The sequence below is a fragment of the Coptis chinensis genome, unplaced genomic scaffold, assembly GCF_015680905.1.
Source record: "Coptis chinensis isolate HL-2020 unplaced genomic scaffold, ASM1568090v1 utg920_pilon_pilon, whole genome shotgun sequence".
NCBI lineage: Eukaryota > Viridiplantae > Streptophyta > Magnoliopsida > Ranunculales > Ranunculaceae > Coptis > Coptis chinensis.
In genome coordinates this window covers 242150-263059 of record NW_028238193.1, presented here as the reverse complement: position 1 = coordinate 263059, position 20910 = coordinate 242150, and the positions used below count along the sequence as shown (strand labels likewise).

General features: G+C 37.1%; 2 protein-coding genes and 1 long non-coding RNA gene across 5 annotated transcripts; 2 read left to right on the top strand and 1 right to left on the bottom strand.

The window, feature by feature from the left end:
- Nucleotides 1-7754: 7754 nt before the first annotated feature.
- Nucleotides 7755-13264, bottom strand: LOC147472663 (uncharacterized). Its single transcript, XR_015210733.1, has 2 exons — nucleotides 12833-13264; nucleotides 7755-8010 (listed from the first exon to the last, which is right to left on the bottom strand). It is a non-coding gene; the product is annotated as an uncharacterized LOC147472663 (long non-coding RNA).
- Nucleotides 8080-12131, top strand: LOC147472664 (FT-interacting protein 7-like). The gene has a single exon (XM_086588447.1). It carries the CDS (start codon nucleotides 8551-8553, stop codon nucleotides 11566-11568), a length of 3018 nt encoding a protein of 1005 aa, XP_086444573.1. The 5' UTR covers nucleotides 8080-8550; the 3' UTR covers nucleotides 11569-12131.
- A 3001-nt stretch (nucleotides 13265-16265) lies between the features above and the next one.
- Nucleotides 16266-20777, top strand: LOC147472662 (ENTH/VHS/GAT family protein). Of its 3 annotated transcripts, XM_086588430.1 has the most exons (10): nucleotides 16440-16578; nucleotides 16740-16890; nucleotides 17026-17104; nucleotides 17207-17305; nucleotides 17407-17520; nucleotides 17889-18046; nucleotides 18773-18848; nucleotides 19029-19114; nucleotides 19212-19370; nucleotides 19937-20777. In XM_086588430.1, exons 2-10 carry the CDS (start codon nucleotides 16790-16792, stop codon nucleotides 20247-20249), a joined length of 1185 nt encoding a protein of 394 aa, XP_086444556.1. In that variant the 5' UTR covers nucleotides 16440-16578; nucleotides 16740-16789; the 3' UTR covers nucleotides 20250-20777. The 3 variants fall into 3 exon arrangements, with proteins under 3 accessions (XP_086444555.1, XP_086444557.1, XP_086444556.1); XM_086588429.1 differs by having other exon boundaries at nucleotides 16266-16890; XM_086588431.1 differs by lacking the exon at nucleotides 17026-17104 and having other exon boundaries at nucleotides 16425-16890.
- Nucleotides 20778-20910: the final 133 nt, after the last annotated feature.

Here is a 20910-nt window from a genome sequence, read left to right as displayed (position 1 = left end):
TTATTTTTTTATCATTCACTGAACTATTGGATTTTCTCGTGGCTTATAGCCTATTTAAAACTTCTGTCAAAAAATATAATTTTTCCGTTTTGTTATGCTTATTCTCGAATGTCTGCATACTGTTGAAACAAAGCTCTGTGATAAATTAAAAAGATTTGAATATGAATCGATTTTAATTATTTATATATTGTTGATATAAAGTTGTTACTATTAGAATTGTTGATTTTGGGTAAATCGATTTTATTGGTTTTTGTTTGAACTGTTGTTGGTGTATGTCGGGTTGATTTGGGTTGTTGTTTGGACTAGATATGGTGGCTGTTGGGTTGGTGATTGGGTGGTGTATTGTGTTGAGTGGATACTGTCGAGTCGGGCATTTGAAGCTTGAATGGGTTGTTAATGGAGATCAAGATCTATGGTTGAGGAGGGATTTTTCGAACTAATGAATTAGAGTTTTTGTATTAGTTAAAGTGGTTGGGTTTTTCACCATAACCAATTTCGAATGATTTTTGGGCCGATTGGTGGTGGCGGTAGGTGGGTTAGTGCTTAGGGTTTGCTGGTTCGGTGGTTGAGGAAGAAGATGAGAGCGAGGGTGATCCTGTACACCTGGTCGTTGTTTAGTTTAGTTAGTTGGGCTTGGGCTGATTTCTTTTATTTTGTGGACTGGGTCCTTTTTATTTTAAGTGAATCAGAATGTAGTTGTTAGTGTTGGGCCGATTTTTGTTTTAGATCTTGGGCTTAAGTTTAATTTATGGTTTTGGGCCTTGAGTTGTTGGGCTGGGTTTTAAGTATTTTGAGTGGCATTGTTAAGTTTTGATATGGGTCGGTTTCTAGTTTGGGCTTTGATGTTTAGTTTATGTGGATCTGTTTTATTAAATGATATGTTGGTTAAACCATGGGTTGGTTAGTTGGGTCTGGTCTATGAACCATGACCTTAACCATGAACCATGACTATAACCATGAGCCATGACCTTAACTATGAACTATGGCTATGACCATAAGCCTGTTGACCATGAAAATGATATGTTGACCGCGACTAGGGCTAGAAATGTGAATGCTTGGTTTTGACCGATCCGACTTCCATATTGAAAACCCATTTAAGATGTTGGTTTGGACATTTAATAAAAATGAGTCCAATTAAAAAATGATTCGGATATGGATTATCCAAGGTTTTTCCAATCTTGAAAGATTTGGATTCAAATATGGTTTTATATTATAAATAGTAGGATCCTCCTATAGATACAAATCCAAAATATAAAATTTTGTTAATATATCTTCCAAATAATAATAGGTCTCTCTTTTTGTAGAATGAGGTGAGTTGATTGGGTGATTGAGAATTTTGGTGGTTCTATTGTGTGAGAAGATGTTAATTGGTCGGGTCGGGTCGGATCAATTATCCCATTTGAAATGGTTGTGGATATGGTATGCCATTTTGGATCCATTCGGGGTCATGGATCCAAGGATCGATTTTTATTGAAAAAATGGATCCGGGCATGGATATAGTCCGATCCGGTGTTAGAACCGCTCCATTTCGAATACTAACCAATGATGAATGCAACTATGCCAAAAGAGACTTGGTTTATGTTATTGACTTTTGAACTTTCGACATATTGAACTTTGTGAACAAATCCAATAATAAGACACATTTACACTCGATCAATTGTTGTATGATGTTGTCGAAACTTGTATAAACATGATTGGGCATTATCTAAAAAAAGATTTGACGTGGTATTATACAATTATATATATTAAAGACGATAGACTTTGATTTTGACTACAATGGGTGATAAGAACTACAAAGGTTTGATTCAATCTTAAAAGATTTATTTGATATTTTTTTTTATGGACTTTGAGTAAAAATGCAGCCACTATATTATATATTATATAGTAGTTATTGTGATAATTATATATGTACAATGTTAGTACTTAATTGTGTACATACTTGTGGTGGTTTAAAAGGTATTAATGAGGCATTTAATTAACGCGTTACTCATAATTGAGAATTAGGATATCTATGATTTATATAATTGACAATGAGGTGAGTTGATTGATTATTGTGTTTAGAATATTTATTAATGATTCTATTGTGTGAGAAGATGTTAACAAGTGTTGTAAAAAGTCTTGTGAAAATTTAATGTTTCGCTTTACATTTTTTATATCTCATTTACACTTTCTTTGAAAAGAAATAAAATGAAATTTTTATGACTAATCTTTGAATGTGAAAAGCCATTCTTAGAGAGGAACTAAGGCATTCATAGCCTTGCATGGGATGTACTTGATTTGGATTCCTTGAGTGTTTAAGTTTTGATGGATTAAATTATAAGGTGGATTCCTTGAATGTGAAGAGTTGTTCTTCGAAAATGACCTAAGATATTCATTGAATGTCATTGAATGACATGTTAGTGTTACATTAATGGGTATTTATTGAATGTGCTAATTTTGTGTTTGATGTAAATATAAGGTATTTATTTTGAATATGTCATGAATGATTTTTAGTGTTATGATGGGTGATTCCTATTGAATATGGTGGGAATGATTTTAAATGTATTAAATTGAATGTGCCATGAATGATCATATTTATATTTTTTATTTATTTTTAGACTTTGTTTATGTGTATGGAAAGCTCGAGAGATAAGGTGACTCACTCTAAAGATACGAGTTTACAATATGAAAAAAATATGTTTTCAAAAATCCAAAACTTTAACTTTAACTAGGCGATATTCCGATTGGGACATATGTCTTGTAGTGGTACTCGGTGTGAGTGAGGCACACGAGTATGTGCGATTTGACAAATGTGTGAAGTGTAAATCGTGGAGTAGGAATTAAAGGTTGGGCAGTGTTTATTAATAAATGAGTCAATGAGATAATTAATAAGCAAAGTAAAATATTAATTTTACATATGAGTGAGTTATTGCATATGAGTATTTATGTATTATGATATAATGCATACTTGGTTTGTGTAAGTTGTTACTCACGAGAGATGAATGTACTCCTTGGTTGTGATATTTTCTCGTTCTCATAAATAGACGAGTGTTTTTTAAGTAAAATATTGGTTTTATGTATGAGCGAGTTGTTGGATATAATTGTTATGTATTATGATATGATGCATATAATTTCTTACGAAGGAATGTGAATATGGTTAACGTGATATGATGGATATGGTGGTGTGACATAAATATTAATATTAGTGATATATTATGTCAGGTTATGTATACTCATGATGTTTGCAGTGAGAGTGAAATAAATATATACTTTAAAGGATTACGTTTTGTGAAATCTAATTTTGTTTTGCAGGAGGATAGAACTTATTAACTTTTATGCAAAGACATTGTCCTACCCTAACACTTAAGCGGTTATAGGTAAAATTTTAATTAAATTAATTTACGAGATAATGGGATTGAAATCTTACTTGGGAAGAAACTACATGCGCTTTGGAAAACGAAACTATCTTGTTTTCCAAGTTGAAATGGTTAGCAATGTTATATTTATTTATTTGGAAGATTGAATGTAGTACTGTATATGTTATTTTAGTCTTACTCATACCAAAGAAAATTTGAAATTGAATTTTCACTCACAAGTAGAACACATTTCTTTGTTTTGGACGTGGGTGTGTTCTTGGAAACATAGATGGTAGAATAAGTTTCGGGTTGAAGGGATGGATGAAGACACTTGATTTGGATTAAGTTTCTTGGATTCTTTGATGGGTTTAAGTTTTTACAACGATTGGACTATTTTGTTTTGAGACAGATGTAATAGAGTTTGTTAGAAATTATTGAATTCGTGATTGAAGAGTTGTTCTTCCGATTTTAATTTGATCTCATTTTTCTATATCGTGTTTGGTAATGGAGTTATTAGGATTTTTTTCATCATAGGTTTCAGATGATTGAATATCATTGTTTTTTTTTTATTATCTGAAATTTGGGGTGGGACAATTATGCATATGGCTTTGGAGTCCAAACAATTCTTAACCGACACCCTTAAACTAATTTTATGTTTTTATATGTAAATATAATTTTGCATATCTAAACTACTTTAAAAATCGCGACCCTCATCTACAATCCCACAACAGTGATTTTTTTTATTTTTTATATGTATATCTAAATCTCTTGGTCACTTTTTTATGATGTTTTGTCCCTATTTGAATTATTAAATTTCAATGGCTGCTTTTGTCAAAATATCGTAATATATATCATATTGCAAGAGTATAAAAAGAAATATAGGTTGGCTACGTTTTAGTTGTGTGGACATTCTTTTGCTACACATGTTACTCTTACAGTCTTACATGCACCAAAACCCCGTGCATCATACTTGTAAATATAAATTGAGGTACATATGACATCATGCCGGATTTGTCCTAAAGCTGGAATTCCTAACTGCTAGACCCCCGTAATTCGCAGCAATTCTGTCCTATGGGCCCGATCAAAGTACCGCTCACCACAAAGCACAACCCGTCAGTTGTCATAGAGGTACGCCCACAGTACAAGAACTCGCAAATGACCCCAGTCTACTGATCAGTAAACGACCTAAATAACTCCAGCCAATAATCTTGTTAACCATTAAAAAAAGTAACTAGCATTCCTAAATATAGTCCATTTAATTGATTTGACATAGACCTAAGTCCGGACGATTCGTCTGAAAGAGTTGGTGTAGAGCAGCGGACTGAAAATCCTGTATATCACCAGTTCAAACCTGATTCCGTTATTGCGGACTTGCGGCACTGATTGCAAACACAGGATGTATTGAGGTGGCCCAATGTAGAACATATATAAGCCCATGTCTTGGTATGTAAATATGTTAAAGTTGCTGCTTAGGCCCTCTTGAGAAAACAACCAGTAATGCCCACGGTTCATCGGTAGTGGTTTCATGTCTTTCATCTTAACCCATCCTAGTATCCTCCTTGTGTCTCCTTCTGACCTTGTGTACCGTCAATTTTGTGTTAGGGCCTGTTTGATCAGTGTATTTTTGTGACCAAAGATATATTTTCAGAGCCTTAATGAGTTGAACCCAATCTTATTATCTTATAGTGGATGAGCTATTATTAACTGAATCCTTCTCAACAATCCGAGTTGAACCATTTAGTATTCACAAAAAATGTGATTCTCTCGGTGTGAATTCGTGGTTGACGGCGCTCGATCAATTTTAGGTACAACTCAATGAAACTTTGAGTAACATTTAACTCTTATTTCTATCAGTCTATCGACTCCCATTTTAACATATGTAAAAACAGATATTATGAGTTTTATATCCATGGACAAATGCATACGATGAATCATAATATGATAACGTCGTTGTGCTTAATTTCACACCATTGAATTGGATGTCCATGCACTGATGCACCAATGTCAATATATGCTTCAATATTAATCATAATAAGTAAAAGAGATAGTGGCATAGTGCAATGTGCATCTATAGTGGGTATGAACAGAAAGCCAAAAGAGTAGCTATTGCATGTGCTATCCCAAGTGGCAGTATTGCTACAAACAAAACCTACCTCTCCCCACAAACCTTTTCTCTTCTTTGAGATTCTACTAATCTAGCATCTTTTCATCTTTTCTTGAGGATTGCTTGCTCGCACTGTTATATGTGCTTGGTCGTTAGGACCACTACATCCCAACCACCCAATCATTGACCATTTTTTTTTCACTCCACGGCGTTCAAACAGGCAAACACATCCCCCTCTCGCAACCCCAAAAGCATAGTTATTGTACTAAACTGCTAACCCACATCTTCCAAAAGGAAATTATATTATAGCTTGTGTAAAAACAATATCTTATGCTAGAATATAATACAATGCAATACAATGATGTTACATGGATTCTTTTTCGTTGCTCTCTTCTTGAAACATATCTGTAATGTGTTTTCTTTCTATTCACTGGTGTTACAGTACTATGACACAAAGTGCCGCGCTGCATTTTGCAACACATTGTTTCACGAAAATGACTTAATAGGATCAGATATTACGTTATTTACGCTTACATAAACTAATTAGTACTGGAGAGTGTGTAATGTGGTATACTCGTATTACTGTATTAGATATGTTTTTTCAAATATATAAGATGGTGGAAAGTCAGGATAACCTTTTCCACCTATATGTTTTTTCAATGGTTCAGTGTACCAAATAAGAAAAGTAACCATTTTGTTTCATTGTTCAACACTTCAATATGGGAATATAGATTTTAGAGCGCAACTTCCCATGAGACCAGTGTCCCATTTGTCCCTTGACCTCAGCAGTCAGCACAGAAATGAAGTTTCTAAAGGCTAATTCCGATCTCTCATTCTTTAGACTGTACACAGGCTGACAGGCAGCATAGCTATCTCCAGTTTCAGGTTTATAAAACTTGAAAATTGCGACACTAACCAAATATCCATTCGGCCATTCCTATTTCAATTTTCGAGTATTGTTTTAGTAGTACACGATTAAATGATGGTAAAAAAAAGGATATCATATTATCATATATGCCCCCCTCTCTTTCACAAAGAAGCGCCTCTTTCTGTGGTTACTTTCTGTAGTGACTGGTGATGCCCTCTCCCACATGTCTCTTTAATCCATTTTTAATTTTTATATTTTTTTTTTCCAGTTAAAACATGATTTTGTCTTTTGCAAATATAGTCCATTATTGCTAGAAAAAGGACTCTGAATGGACTGGTTATAGACTTATAATGACCCAGCTATGTCGTTTAATTAAGAAAGACAATTGGTCATTATCATTTACTTCCCTTTTTCTCTTTGGTAGGTGAAGATGAAGTTATGTGTTAATTTAAGATACCCTTTTTGAACGTTTTTCTTAAGATTGCCTTCCGTTTTGAAAAAATTGAGAGACATATCCACTGTTTAACATCTCCAGTCAGTTAGTTAACCGTTGACTCTATATAAATTATTTGTGGCTGATCGAGTCAACAGTTAACTAATTGACAGGAGGCGTCAAATACAAAAATATGTCTCTCGGTTTTCAAAACGGGAGACAATATGAAAAAAACATTTGAAACAGGGGTATCTCAATTTTACCTAAGTTATTTGTAATTTAACTTCACCATTTGAAAAAACACATTTGAAACAGGGGAACTCAGTTTCATAATAACAACTTTTACGTTTTTATCTAACTTCACCATAGAATCTTAGTTTTTTTTTTCTTAAAAAAATGTAAAGGTAAAAAATAAAGAGAAAACACTTCTGAAGTCTTGTTCAAGTACTACGCAAAAAGTTGTGATAATGACGAGTAAAACATTGACGTTAGACATCTAATTTGTACCACAATTTGAATATATATATATATAGACATCGACAACTCGACATGACATCGGAGAGAGCCTTCGGGCAATGTAACCCCTCAGTGTCCCGAATATAAAGTTTCAAATAAAGAATCACAAATGGAGGGCTACTCATCTAAAACCAAAAAGATTATCTAATAAGACAACGGCTAAAACTTTGCCGTGGTCATCATATTTTTTTCGTAGATCATTCATCAGTCATCACCATTCCTAATCTTATTTGCCAATTGATTCAAAATACTATTAATTTGGCAAGATAAATACACAACTGTTTGACAATAGATGTAAGTAATTATGTTGCATTGATGGAGCCTACCCAACACAATGTGTAAGCGACCAAGCATTATATGTGCGTTAAAAAGGTGTCCTGTTGAAAGATATGTCACCTTTAAGCAATCACTTTCTATCCTTCATTATATTACCTTGAATACCTTCTACTTCAGAATGAGGTGGCTCATTTTGAGGTGGAGGGAAAAGTACTCGTCTGATTTATCAAAGAGAAGAAATTTCATTTCCATTACATCCACATTTAGATTAGATTAGTTGTCATAAACAATATTACTAATTTTTTTTTTATGTCGCTGCATATCATAAACAATATTATTTTCAGTATTAGTGTCAACTAAGCATTTGCTTACATACTATATTGGACGAAATGGTGCCACTTGGCATCTGATGTTGAATTGGCACTAAAGCAGCTCTTTCAAGGGGTTGCTCATCAGGAAACTCAAAAACTGACGCACTCTGCATGTAGCAATTTTTCAGAAGATTGAAAAAAATCCCTTTAAATGCCCTAAATAATAAGAATTACTGCAAATAACTAAAACATACTAGACGTACCAAAGCAAGGAGATTCACGAAAATATCAAAATAATGAAAAATAAAACAAAGATGGGGCATATCTTTCTTCCAACAGAAGATTATCATATAATTTCCATCCCAACCATAAATGCGAAGTGAGAAAAAAAAAAAGCCATGTCATGCACCCACCATAAATTCTGCGTCTCTATCAAATATATGCATGACCCAATAAGGACCCACCACATTACACCAAACGACAGTACTTGGACTCCAAGGTTTCTGTCTTCTTACTGCAAATTTAGCCATCTCCCATCCAGCCTCTACTCTACTCTTCTCCCTACCTCTCTTTCTTTCCCCTCCTTTTGCTAGTCCTGTTTGTTTCTTTAGTACTACTTTTTCCTTCCTTCACTTCACATATGCACCACCACTTTGTTATTGAATTCTGAGCACAACACACCAATCCAGGCTATCTAAATTGTTCTCATGGCAAAGTTAGTGGTTGAAGTTCTTGATGCCAGTGATCTCATGCCGAAAGACGGGCTGGGATCAGCAAGTCCTTTTGTCGAAGTAGAGTTCAACCAACAGAGATGCCGCACTCAAACTAAGGTTAGGGAGCTTAATCCAGTGTGGAATGAGAAGCTTGTGTTCAATGTCACCAATCCTAGTGAACTCCCTAATAGTATTATTGATGTTGTCATGTACAATGACTCTAAAGGTGGTCACCATAAGAATTTCCTTGGTCGAATCAAGATATCTGGTATGTCAATTCCTATCGAGTCTGAAGCAACGGTAAATCGCTACCCCCTGGAGAAGAGAGGGATCTTTTCTCACATACGTGGAGATATTGCACTTCGAATCTTTGTCGGTTATGATCCTTCGTATTCAGCAACTTTGCAATCCAATGCCACCAGCGCTGTAGAGCCACCCCTTCAGGAAATCAGCAACAACTTCGACAGAGAAAGCATGATCAATGACCCGAAGAAGAAGAAGAAGAAAAAAGAAAAAGAAGTCAGGACGTTTCACTCCATTGGAACTAATACAGGTGTGCCTTTCCCTGTTTCTGCTCCACCTCCTTCATTTCCTGGCTTTAGATTTGACAAACCTGTGACAGTAGAGAAGAGAAGTGATTTTGCACGTGTTGGGCAAGCAACCGCAATGCATATGCAATTCCCAGGACAGCCTGAATATGGACTGGTGGAGACATACCCACCACTCGCAGCCCGTATGCGTTACAAAGGTGGATACAAGACAGCAAGCACCTTTGATCTTGTCGAGCAGATGCACTACCTGTATGTCAATGTAGTCAAGGCCAGAGATCTGCCTGCCATGGACATCACTGGGAGCCTTGATCCGTACGTCGAAGTGAAGCTTGGAAACTATAAAGGCGTCACCAGGCACTTTGAGAAGAACCAGAGTCCTGTCTGGACCCAAATCTTTGCCTTCTCAAAAGAGCATTTACAATCAAATTTACTTGAGGTAGTGGTGAAGGACAGGGATACCATCACCAAGGATGACTTTGTGGGAAGAGTTGTTTTCGACATGTCAGAGGTTCCCCTTCGAGTTCCTCCTGACAGCCCATTGGCAGCACAGTGGTACAGACTGGAGGAAAAGAACGGGGAAAAGACGAAGGGGGAGATAATGCTTGCAGTCTGGATGGGCACCCAAGCTGATGAGTCCTTCCCTGAAGCATGGCACTCAGATGCTCACTCCATCAGTCAAGAATCCCTGTCCAATACCCGCTCCAAGGTATACTTCTCTCCTAGACTCTTCTACCTTCGAATGCATGTTATAGAAGCTCAGGACCTTGTGCCGTCAGACGGAAGTCGCGCTGACATCTATGTCAAGATACAGCTAGGTAACCAGCTTCGAATCACTCAGCCTCCCACCATACGTTCTGTCAATCCAAGATGGGATGATGAGCTCATGTTTGTGGTGCCCGAGCCCATGGATGAGTTCATAATCATCACTGTGGAGGACAGGGTCGGTCCCAATAAAAATGAGATCCTTGGAAGACTTATATTGCCAGTTTCTGTTGCTAGACCAAGATTTGAGAGCAAGATGGTTGATGCTCGCTGGTTCAATCTGCAAAGTCCGTCCTCTTCTTCTACGGAAGATGGCAAGCCCAATACTGAGAAGAAAAAGGAAGTGAGATTCTCTAGCAAGATACACCTCCGTTTATGTATCGACGCTGGCTACCATGTCTTAGATGAGGCAACCCATTACAGCAGTGATCTCCGGCCATCAGCCAAACAACTCCAGAAGCCAACCGTTGGAATTCTAGAACTAGGCATCTTGAGTGCAAAGAACCTGCTTCCCATGAAGACCCATATCGGAAGGGCAACGGATGCATACTGTGTGGCCAAGTACGGGAACAAATGGGTTCGAACTAGAACACTCCTCAACACATTGGTACCTCAATGGAATGAGCAGTACACATGGGAGGTTTATGACCCGTGCACAGTCATTACTATTGGGGTATTTGACAATTGTCACATTAATGGGCACAAAGATGACTCTAAGGATCAGAGGATTGGAAAGGTGAGAATTCGGTTATCCACATTGGAAACTGACCGAGTCTACACCCATTATTACCCTTTGCTTTCCCTCCATCCTTCGGGTCTCAAGAAGACTGGAGAACTTCACTTGGCACTGCGCTTCACATGCACAGCGTGGGTGAACATGGTCAGTCTCTATGCCATGCCCTTGCTCCCGAAAATGCACTATATCCAGCCCATTCCAGTTCGTCACATAGATTGGCTGCGCCACCAAGCAATGCAATTAGTGGCGGCAAGGCTCGCCCGCGCTGAGCCACCGCTTAGAAGGGAGACTGTTGAATACATGCTAGATGTAGACTACCACATGTGGAGCCTCAGGAGAAGCAAAGCCAACTTCAACCGCATAATGTCTGTCCTATCTGGGATAGTAGGAGTCGGAAGATGGTTTGATGACATCTGCCACTGGAAAAACCCCATGACAACTTGTCTCGTGCATGTGTTGTTCCTAATACTGGTATGCTACCCAGAACTGATCTTACCAACGGTGTTCCTCTACCTTTTTGTGATTGGAATATGGAACTATCGATTTAGGCCAAGAAATCCACCGCATATGGATCCACGATTATCACACGCAGACAGGGCCCACCCAGACGAACTGGATGAGGAATTTGATACATTTCCAACATCAAGGCCGCCTGAAATTGTAAGGATGAGGTACGACCGCCTGCGAAGTGTTGCAGGGAGGATACAAACCGTGGCAGGTGACTTGGCAACACAGGGCGAGAGGGTTCAAGCAATACTGAGCTGGCGTGACCCAAAAGCCACAGCTATTTTCATCATCTTCTCATTAATTTGGGCCATGGTTCTATACGTGACACCAATCCAGGTGGTAGCAGTGCTGGCTGGGCTATACATGCTACGACATCCAAGGTTTAGAAACAAGTTGCCCTCTGTACCTGTCAATTTCTTCAAGAGATTGCCTGCCAAGTCAGACATGCTTCTCTGAGGAAAGAGAAAAATAATTTTATTGACAACTTTGTTTGCCGATTAGTATACAATATACCCACCAAAATCATTTCAGCACCAAACAAAAAAGGGAAAAGGAAGAAAATAAGGGTGTGGGGCTTTCCCTGCCTCCACCCACATAAAGAATCTTCACTTTTCCCACCAACGTATATCCCATCTACCTTTATTGATTCCAAATCCAGACCCCTCATCTCTATGTAATAAAGCCACTTTTTTTTTTCTCCTTAGTAAAGGATTAACTTTTTGGCTGTTCTTTTAGGATCTCTAGCAGCTTCATAAGGCTTTTAGATGGATACGGTTAACTCTTGCAGCTCAACTGCTTGAAGACTTGAGGGGGTTGAAAAGATCAGAATAAGATTTTCTAGAGTTTCAGAAGGTTACAACTCAGCAAGCTTCATACTCAATGCTACTCCCCAACACTATACATTTTTTCTAGGTTGGAGCAGGAGATAGTCATTTCATTTGCTTCATAATTTGATTTTACGTTCGTTATATGTAATAGACTTTTTGATCCTTGCTAATTGCTTGTGCACTTTTATCTTATTTTAAACGCTGAGGTCTATTCACTTTCACAACTCAGTTTAGCAAATCACCTAAATTATACCTTGAGTTTGTTTCAAGTTTCAACAATGACATTAAGAGCATTCCCAATGCAAGTCAATATTTCCCCCTCTTATCACCGCCACATGGACAGTATTTTCCTCTCTTATCACCATTTTAGTAAAAAACAAGATGAAGCTGCCAAATGCAAAAGTGAAAAATAATCTCGGACGGGATGTTGGATTCCGTCTAGAGGTTTTTTGATCGTAATATCCCGTCTGGTACTTTGTCTGAAGTTTTAAAAAAAAAAAAAAAAAAAAAATCGAAAAATACACGAGAACAGACATTCCGTCCAGAAAATTTTTAAAAAAAAACACACACGAGACGGAGTCCAATATCCAGTCCGAAATTCACAAATCAGCCACTATCTCGGTTGAAAGTTTCACCCTGGTCATGACTTGGGAAAATAGTCACCTTCGTGGTTTTCACCTCTGCATTGGGCACTGGATTTGAACAAAAAGGAGGTGAAAATTTTCACATTTCCTTCTTTTTCACCTGCATTCACCTGCATTGGGAATGCTTTAAGGGTGGAACTAACTATAACAATTGAACCAATGAGTTCACAAAACAAAGTATATGTCTGTAAGTTCGAAGAAGGATTTTTTTAAAAAAAAAAACAGAGAGATGAGGTTTACTGTCAGTACCTGGATTACTTTGAGCTCATACATTCCGTTTGAGTCACTGGATTAGGCTCGGAAAATAATCTGGATCATACCCGAAAATCTCACCCCAAACACAAACTGGATTTGTTACCAACGCTTCGAATTATCTTTCGAAGAAGCTCACAGGCATTAACCGATAGTAATTCTAACTGGTAAAAAACTTCAGCAGACTCGCAAAACGATAGTAATTTTGAGGATTGGGTTTTTAATGATGCCTGTTTGTGGACTGGGCTTAACGGACCACCCCAACGGCCTCACCTTGTGTGGCGTGCTATGATCATTCCGAAATCAGTAGCCTTTTTTTCTTGATATTGAATAAATAAAACTCCCGGCACTACCACTATGCTACGGAAGCACCACTGCCATTGTTCTGAAGTAATTAGACCATTTTAGGTGAGATAATTTCTTAGCATCAAACCTAAATTTTGGTGTTTTTTCATTTTAGGAGAGACACATGTTGATGAAAAAACACCAAAAAACACCAAATCGACCAAAATTTGGTTTCAGTTTTGGTGTTGTATCAAATCTCTCTCGCGACACGGTTTTTCCAACACCGCATGGGTTTGGGCTTGGGCTTGGACTTCCATATGGCGGTTTTGCCAAAACCGCGTGTGTTTTATCTAAATATTATGAACTACGTAATTGAAAAAATTAATAATTATGCAATTGACTGTGCAATTGTCAATTGTATCTAAAAATGATAAAAATAACTCAAAACTTATGATCCAAAATGATAAGAATGCTATAAAATGATCCAAAACCTATTATTATGATTATGTATCCAAAATGATAAATATGATCCAAAATATATGATTATGATTATGTATCCAAAATGATCCAAAATCTATCATATTACATAAAATTTATTTGGCTATTTTCTTACGCCCCTTACCACTCGATGACTCTCCTATTTCTATTTGGATGTTCTGAAACTGCTCCTCTAAGTTCCTAACCTGATAACCAAGATCTTTTCTGTCTGCACGAAGATTAACTACCTTCAACCTTAGGGCTGTCGATGGGTCGGGACAAGCCGCCCGATTGAATCCGAACCGATAAGATAAGGACTTAGGCTTTAAATTTAGCCCAAAAAGATTATTGGACCAGGTCTGGACATACCTATGTCCGATCCGATAATGGCCCAGCCCGAAATTTATAATAGTCTATGTGTTTTATATTTAATATTATTAATATATCTATTATATTTACTAGAAGTTGACATAGAAAATTGAAAGTCATATTGGTTAGTATTGTGTCTGCCACACAAAAGTTGTAGGTTTGATTCTTCCCACTTACAAATTTGATTAAATTTTAGACAAAAATAACAGTTCCCATATTATTGCTAACGGACCTAGGCCTGGCCCGAATCCGAACTTGCCCAATAGGACTAAGGCTAGGCTTGGACTCAAAAATATCAAATATGATTTGGTTAAGTCCGCCCCGTTGACAGCCCTACTCAACCTGAAGTTTTTCATATCCTTGATGTTGTTGCGTGTACACTTGCTGAATATCCTCATATGCTTTTTGAGTCTCGTCATACGCACGTTGGGATTGCCGATATGTTTGAGAATATGCCATCATCTATTTATTGGCTATAATGATACATGACAATCCTCATCCCCATCTCATATCTTTCCTAAAGAAATAAGGTGTGAATACATATTATACATATAATGAAGAAGATAAATAAAACAACTAAACTTAGGATTTGATCAACCTCTGAAAAAAAATTTAAAGCATTATTGTTTTTGGCGCATACGGGGAGTTAGATAATATGCATTCAAAGTTGTGGGTTACAAGCGTGTCGTGCGGATGAGGAATACATAGCTCACGCGTCTTATCCCTTCTAGGCCCACAAACTTCGAGTTGTGCCAACAAGGGCAACAACAACATTCCATATCGTTTGATCACCGCTCAACAAACAAATGAAAGTCCCAAGGACCACCACTACCATGAACTTCATGAACTTGAGTTATACTCCACGACTTAGCATCACTAACATCCGTTTGGGGCACATGAAACTCCATAACGCCCGAAATCCTGTCACCATAGTATCAAACCTACTGACAAAACACGGGCATGCCGCCACAACAAGATCATCAAAGGCGATGAAAAAAAACGCCAAGGTCTGTTTAAGATAATCTAATATCAACTGAAAGCACGAACCATTTGGGGTTCGACCAACTTGGAATCAACAATTATGTTTTTTACTCATAAAACCAAATCTCCAAATCTCCAAAAGTCCGTGGAATCCCGCAACTGAGGGACTTCTAAATGTTTGTGAAGATTTGTCTAACACCTTATCAATGTGGCATAATAATAATTTTTTTTCAAAACATAAGATAATTTTTGGTAGAATGACCATTTAGAAACAAAACATGCCCAATAAAAAACATAAAAAAAACTCTAACATACACATCATCACTCTCACTACCAGTTATATATAACAGTCAAAGCTGACTCTGCTTATGTATTAAGATCTAAGAGAGGTTCCATGTATGCAGTTTTAATATGAGATAGTTTAATACCAGAAAAATCATCCGCATCCAAGCGAGTAGCTAAACCAAGAAGATGAACCACCCCCAGTGTTGGATCCAGAGCTTCTTTGGACGCCAAGTGTTTTACTGCATTGTAAAGGACCTCTCTTCCTTTATGAAGAAAATTAGTGAAGTTCCTACAACGTTATTGGAACAACCCACTAGCTTTCCTTTTTGCAGTTCTATCATCCCATAATGACTCATGTCCCTTCTTCAAATCTTTACCAATACTCTTCATATCATCCATTGCTTTCCCTCTTGCTTCCTTCCCCCTTTCGAGAATCTGCACTTTCTCAGGTACCTTTTCTTTAACATTACTCAATCCTTCTTTAGTTTTTTCCATAGCTCCCTCCCCCGCCTCTTTTAAGTCCTATGCTATTTTGTAAGCACTCTCTTTAGCCATACCAAATGCTTATTTAGTTTTCCCAATAGCTGTTTCCCCGGCTTCTTTGGTTTCATGCGCTTTTTCAAAAACACTCTTTAGCCCTACCCAAAGCCTCTTTGGTTTCCCCTTTACCAAATCAAAATCATTTGGTTTCCTGAAAAAAACCTTACCTATTGTTTCCTTGGCTTTTCCCAATGACTAATATGCAAGCTTCTTTCTTATTCTCTAAGTCCCAAACTTATTTAATAAACGCCCTCCTTTGTTATAATCTTATGCTTACATTTACTGGTAACCCTGAATTGTAACAGAACAGAATGTTTTACTTATTTTTGGTGCTATATCTAGCAATCCTGACGACTTTTCCATCGTTTTTTTAAAATGTTTTTGGTGATTTATTATCGTTGGTGTTTTTCTAAAATTATTTTTCGATTTTTTTAAAAAAAAAAACAAGACCATATAGCCAAAATACGGAATTGCTTTTTAAAGTTTCATTCATTGAATATTTGTGATTTGCATTGGGAATTGGGAATTGGGAAAGTATGCTCTAATCTCACCCTCAGCTTGAGTACCTGTTGTAATCATGTTGTAGTCGAATTTATTACATGAATAGATGATGATGGGGTTCAACAAAGCTGGCATATGAGAAAGTAGCATTACCAAACAAATGAGTTAAAAACTGATGTGTCCCCACAAACAGTTGGGAACGATCTGGATTTTGGGTACTCCAACGAACCCAGCAGCAGCAGAGTGACTGAATAAAAAGGCACACTCTGTCAGAAATTAGGAATCTTTGCCTACTTTTGCCGCCGGTGCTTCCCTCTTATTTTATTTATTTTTATAATAATATAAAACTCCTCACCTGCTCTGCTATCTTCACTTTTTATTTGATGTTTCGTGTATGGGCTTCATCTCTTTTCAATTACTCCTCCCTTTTCTAAGTCTTGTCAGGTTCGTTATCATTTTCATCCAGATCTCAACATATTCATTTCAACTGCTATTTTTAATTTATCGGTAACTATAATGGCGTCTGAGCTTGTTATGGCTGCAACGAATGAGAAAATGAACGAAATGGATTGGATGAAAAACATTGAAATTTGTGAATTGGTTTCTCGAGATCCAGGGTATGTTCTTTAATTGCTTTATTTAAGCTTTCTAATGATGTTAATTACCATATTAAGTATACAGTTATGATGCAATAGGCTTGAAGAGTTCCAAAGTTTGAACCTTTATATCATTTTTTGGTATTGTATGAGCAGGCAAGCTAAAGACTTAATTAAAGCTATTAAAAAACGATTTAAAAGTAAAAACTCAAATGTTCAGCTCTGGGCCATTAATGTGAGTGCAATGTCTGTCTTTGCCCACTTTTTTTCGATATGTTATTGGTGTTATTATACTGGGGAGACTTGTTAATTATTCAATTGTCAATTGCTTTTGCAGTTGTTGGAAATGTTGATGAATAACTGTGGAGAACATATTCACAGTCAGGTGGTTGATTTGGGACTTCTTCCAATTCTAGTGAAGATTGTCAAGAAAAAGGTATAATATGCAACAGCCTAGTGTTACTGATCTCATCACCTTTTGTTTTGGTTGCATCCTGAATAACTCGCATTTTTTTTTTTTAATATTTGGTGTTGCAGTCGGATCTGCCCGTAAGGGAGAAGATATTTCTTCTTCTTGATGCAACACAGACATCCCTCGGAGGAGCATCTGGAAAGTTCCCTCAGTACTATGCTTCATATTTTGAGTTAGTGGTACGTGCATGTGTCAAACCTGCAATACTTATTTTTCAGCGGTGATTTTGATATAACAAAAATTAACTCAAGCCTAGTATTGCACGATGAAATGAGTTAATTGTCTAGTAAGTGAAAATCTTGTTATGGTGTCCAGCTTTACTGTTACATATGTTTTCGGTCTTGAGATAAATTTATGAACTACATTGCATGTTGGCAATATCTGCATGCCTGTAAAAGGTGAAGCTGTTATGATATATGTGGCTGTTACAACAGAGAAATGAAGGGTCAAATGAATATAAAGAAAACCTATTTGTTCCATTAGGAGCTGAAGTTTTTCTCAATATACTGCAGTTCCAAGTCTCAAAATTTGTTACTTTTAACTCCAGAGTGCAGGGGTAAAGTTTTCTCAAGCACCTCGTGTTCTCCCCATAGAAGTTCCTACCTCAATTGCGCAAACAAACAAGATATCTGGAGGGAAACCTGTATCTCCAAAATGTGCAGAGATTCCACAACAACCAAAACCTCAAAAACCTCCCGAATCAAGGTGCCTGTTCTCTTGTTTTACATATTCTGTAATTATCATTTTGTAGGTTCACCTTTTTCTTTGATTCTATTATAGAGAATACATAGAGAAATCTAATATGCAACTTTAGTTGTGAAACTACATTAGGCATAATTAATCCTATCCAGTTTACATCTGCTTTCAACCCTCTTTTTTGTGTTGGTTACTGAAAAGATGTTACCTTTTATGGGTAGAAACTCAAGTCTTCTGCTTGCACATTTTATACCGTGAAAGTAAAATTAGGAAAAAATTTCATGTTATGAGCTGACACTGGAAAATGCCAAAATTTCTGAATGAATTGTTAATTTAAGTTCACAAAAGATGGGTAGAACAGCCAATGCATAAAACATTTTCTCGTAACTGTGAGGGGTTTCAGTGTTGATATTGGGTCGTAAGTTAAGAGTTCCTATTCGTGGATGGCTTATGTGGGATGTATTAGGTTGAGAGTTTCTTATCTTCAGGTTGGAAAGATGATACCCTATTTCTTTTTACTATATTTCACGTTTTGATTTTGGTTTTTGTTTTATCCAATTTGTTTGAAAACCTTGCTCTGAGGTGTTGTGCATCCTAGATGAATTGGTGATAAATACATAAAGAGTCATCTAAAAGCCCAAGCTGATAGAGAGATACATAACCATTTAACCATATATGTCGAAGTTGTTACTGAGGTATATTTTGTTTAAGGTATATTATCATTCACTCTTGCAGTATAATTGAAAAAGCTGCTGCTGCTTTGGAGGTTTTGAGAGATGTGGTGAACGCTATTGATAGTCAGCATCCTGAGGTACAAGTCAAGTAACTCTTTATTTTTGCATGTATTATTTGGCAACTGCCTCATCTCATTTATGTTGCTTCCACCAATATTGGCTGTGTTTTGTATTCTAAGTCTTGCAGAGATTATTATCATATTGTGTATGCATTAAAACACTTACACCATGTAAATGACTTTGAATTATTTTTGCAGGGAGCAAAAGATGAATTCACTCTAGATCTTGTGGAACAATGTTCTTTTCAACAGCAACGTGTAATGCACCTTGTGGTAACCTCTCGGTAAGGCTTCTAGATTTTTGTGAATTAAAATGAGTGTATCATGGTAAGAGTTATCAGTACGCCAAATCAATTAGTTTTTATTATAATTCATTTGCAGTGATGAGAAAGTGGTTTCACAAGCAATAAAATTGAACGAGCAGCTGCAGAATGTGCTTGCTAGACATGATGCACTTCTTTCAGTTAACACTACTTCCATTGCCAGCCATTTTGCGCATGAAGAAGCTGAGGAAGAGGAGGGCGAGATGCTATTCCGAAGGTATTTTTCGCTTTAATTTTGTTCCTCCCGTCCTCCCCGACAATGGTTGAGTAGTCTTCCTTGACTTTATGCAGATTTCCAGTCAAACAACAGGACATAGTATAGCTAGTTAATATGAGATTCGATAATGTTGAAACTCCAAGTCTTTGATGTTAAATTGGATAAGAACTGCTGTTGGCAGATATCCTTAAAAAGTCAATTGAAATACATGATTAACATTTTTGATAATCTCACCATTTAAATGTTCCCATTGCTGCCCTCTCCCCTAGGGCAATTGTTGTGGAGAAACTATGACTTTTCCTACTCTTAAACATTTTTCCTACTACAAATTGGCCTTTCTTGAAACATTTGAGCATATTTATCAATTGTTTGGCACTTTCTGTTCTTCCTCCTAGATTTTTCAATTTTGTTATTTAAGTTACACAATGGGTGTAGAGGATATTGTTCTCAATTTTTTATATTACTTACTCTTTCATTGGTAGGACTTCTTAACCTCATATTTTTCAGTAGTACATAAAGAAGTGCTCTGCAGTTCAAACTTACCTTTTCAACATTATGTTTCACAGAATCAGAAAAGGAAAAGCTTGTATGAGACCGGAAGATGAAAACCACTTGCAGCGACCTGTGGGCTTGCTTGGATCTGCTGAAGGGGAAAAGCTGCATCGTCCACTTATACGGCCATTATGTTTGGAGCCGAAGGAATCTAGCACACCTGTGCCTGCTGTCATTCCTCCCCCACCTGCCAAACACATGGAGAGAGAGAAATTCTTTCAAAAGCGGGTAGATGGTTCAGCAATAGAAGGTAATGTGAGCGGCCTAATGTTGCACAGCCGCAATGCCAGCAGTTCATATAGTGAAAGTGTGGACTCTAGTGACTGATTTGGTATTTCTCACGTTAAGTCTTGCTCTTTGTGCCCTTTGGGACTGATACAGAAAATCAGAGAGGTTGATTTACTCGTTTGGGACAGTTCAGCTCCCAATACGCACTGCTTCTGCTGCAAAATTTGTCATTTCTGTGCGTGCCCCTATATCATTTGCAGCACCGGGTGGTGCACAATAGGGCCTGAACGGGCAGTGTGTGAGTGGTGGGATTTAAAATATATGTTTTACACGGTAAGCTTTTGTGCAAAAATGGTCCATATTGGGAGGATCTAACAACTGCACAGCTACCTTTTATCAATGATGGGAGCGTTAAGGTCTCCAACAGAAAAAGTAGCTGAGTAGTTCACATGTTTTCCGAACTTAATTAAAACCCAAAAGCAATATTAGTGAAGGGTGAAGTTTCTTCTGTCAAAATTCAGAGAATGTTTGCCAAATATATTTTAGCGAGCTGCGTGACGTACCTTGTAATGATACTTTTTCTTACCTCCTTGATGTTTGTATGCTGGTCTTGTTTTTGTGTTGTAATTCGTTGTTCCTTCATTTTGTTTCGTCGGACAAATTTTGAGGAATTTATGTTCGTTACAGTGCCTAAAAACAACTATGCTACATGCCCTTCAAAGTTCAAAATTCCTTCGATTCTCTTCCTTTCTTCAGCTCA

Bases quoted from the DNA above. Each gene is read 5' to 3' on its own strand.
- LOC147472662 (XM_086588429.1), top strand. From the start codon at position 16,790: ATGGCGTCTGAGCTTGTTATGGCTGCAACGAATGAGAAAATGAACGAA. The intron at 17,306-17,406 runs GTATAATATGCA...TTGGTGTTGCAG, and splicing joins TGAAGATTGTCAAGAAAAAG to TCGGATCTGCCCGTAAGGGA. The intron at 18,047-18,772 runs GTGCCTGTTCTC...TCACTCTTGCAG, and splicing joins CAAAAACCTCCCGAATCAAG to TATAATTGAAAAAGCTGCTG.
- LOC147472664 (XM_086588447.1), top strand. From the start codon at position 8,551: ATGGCAAAGTTAGTGGTTGAAGTTCTTGATGCCAGTGATCTCATGCCG.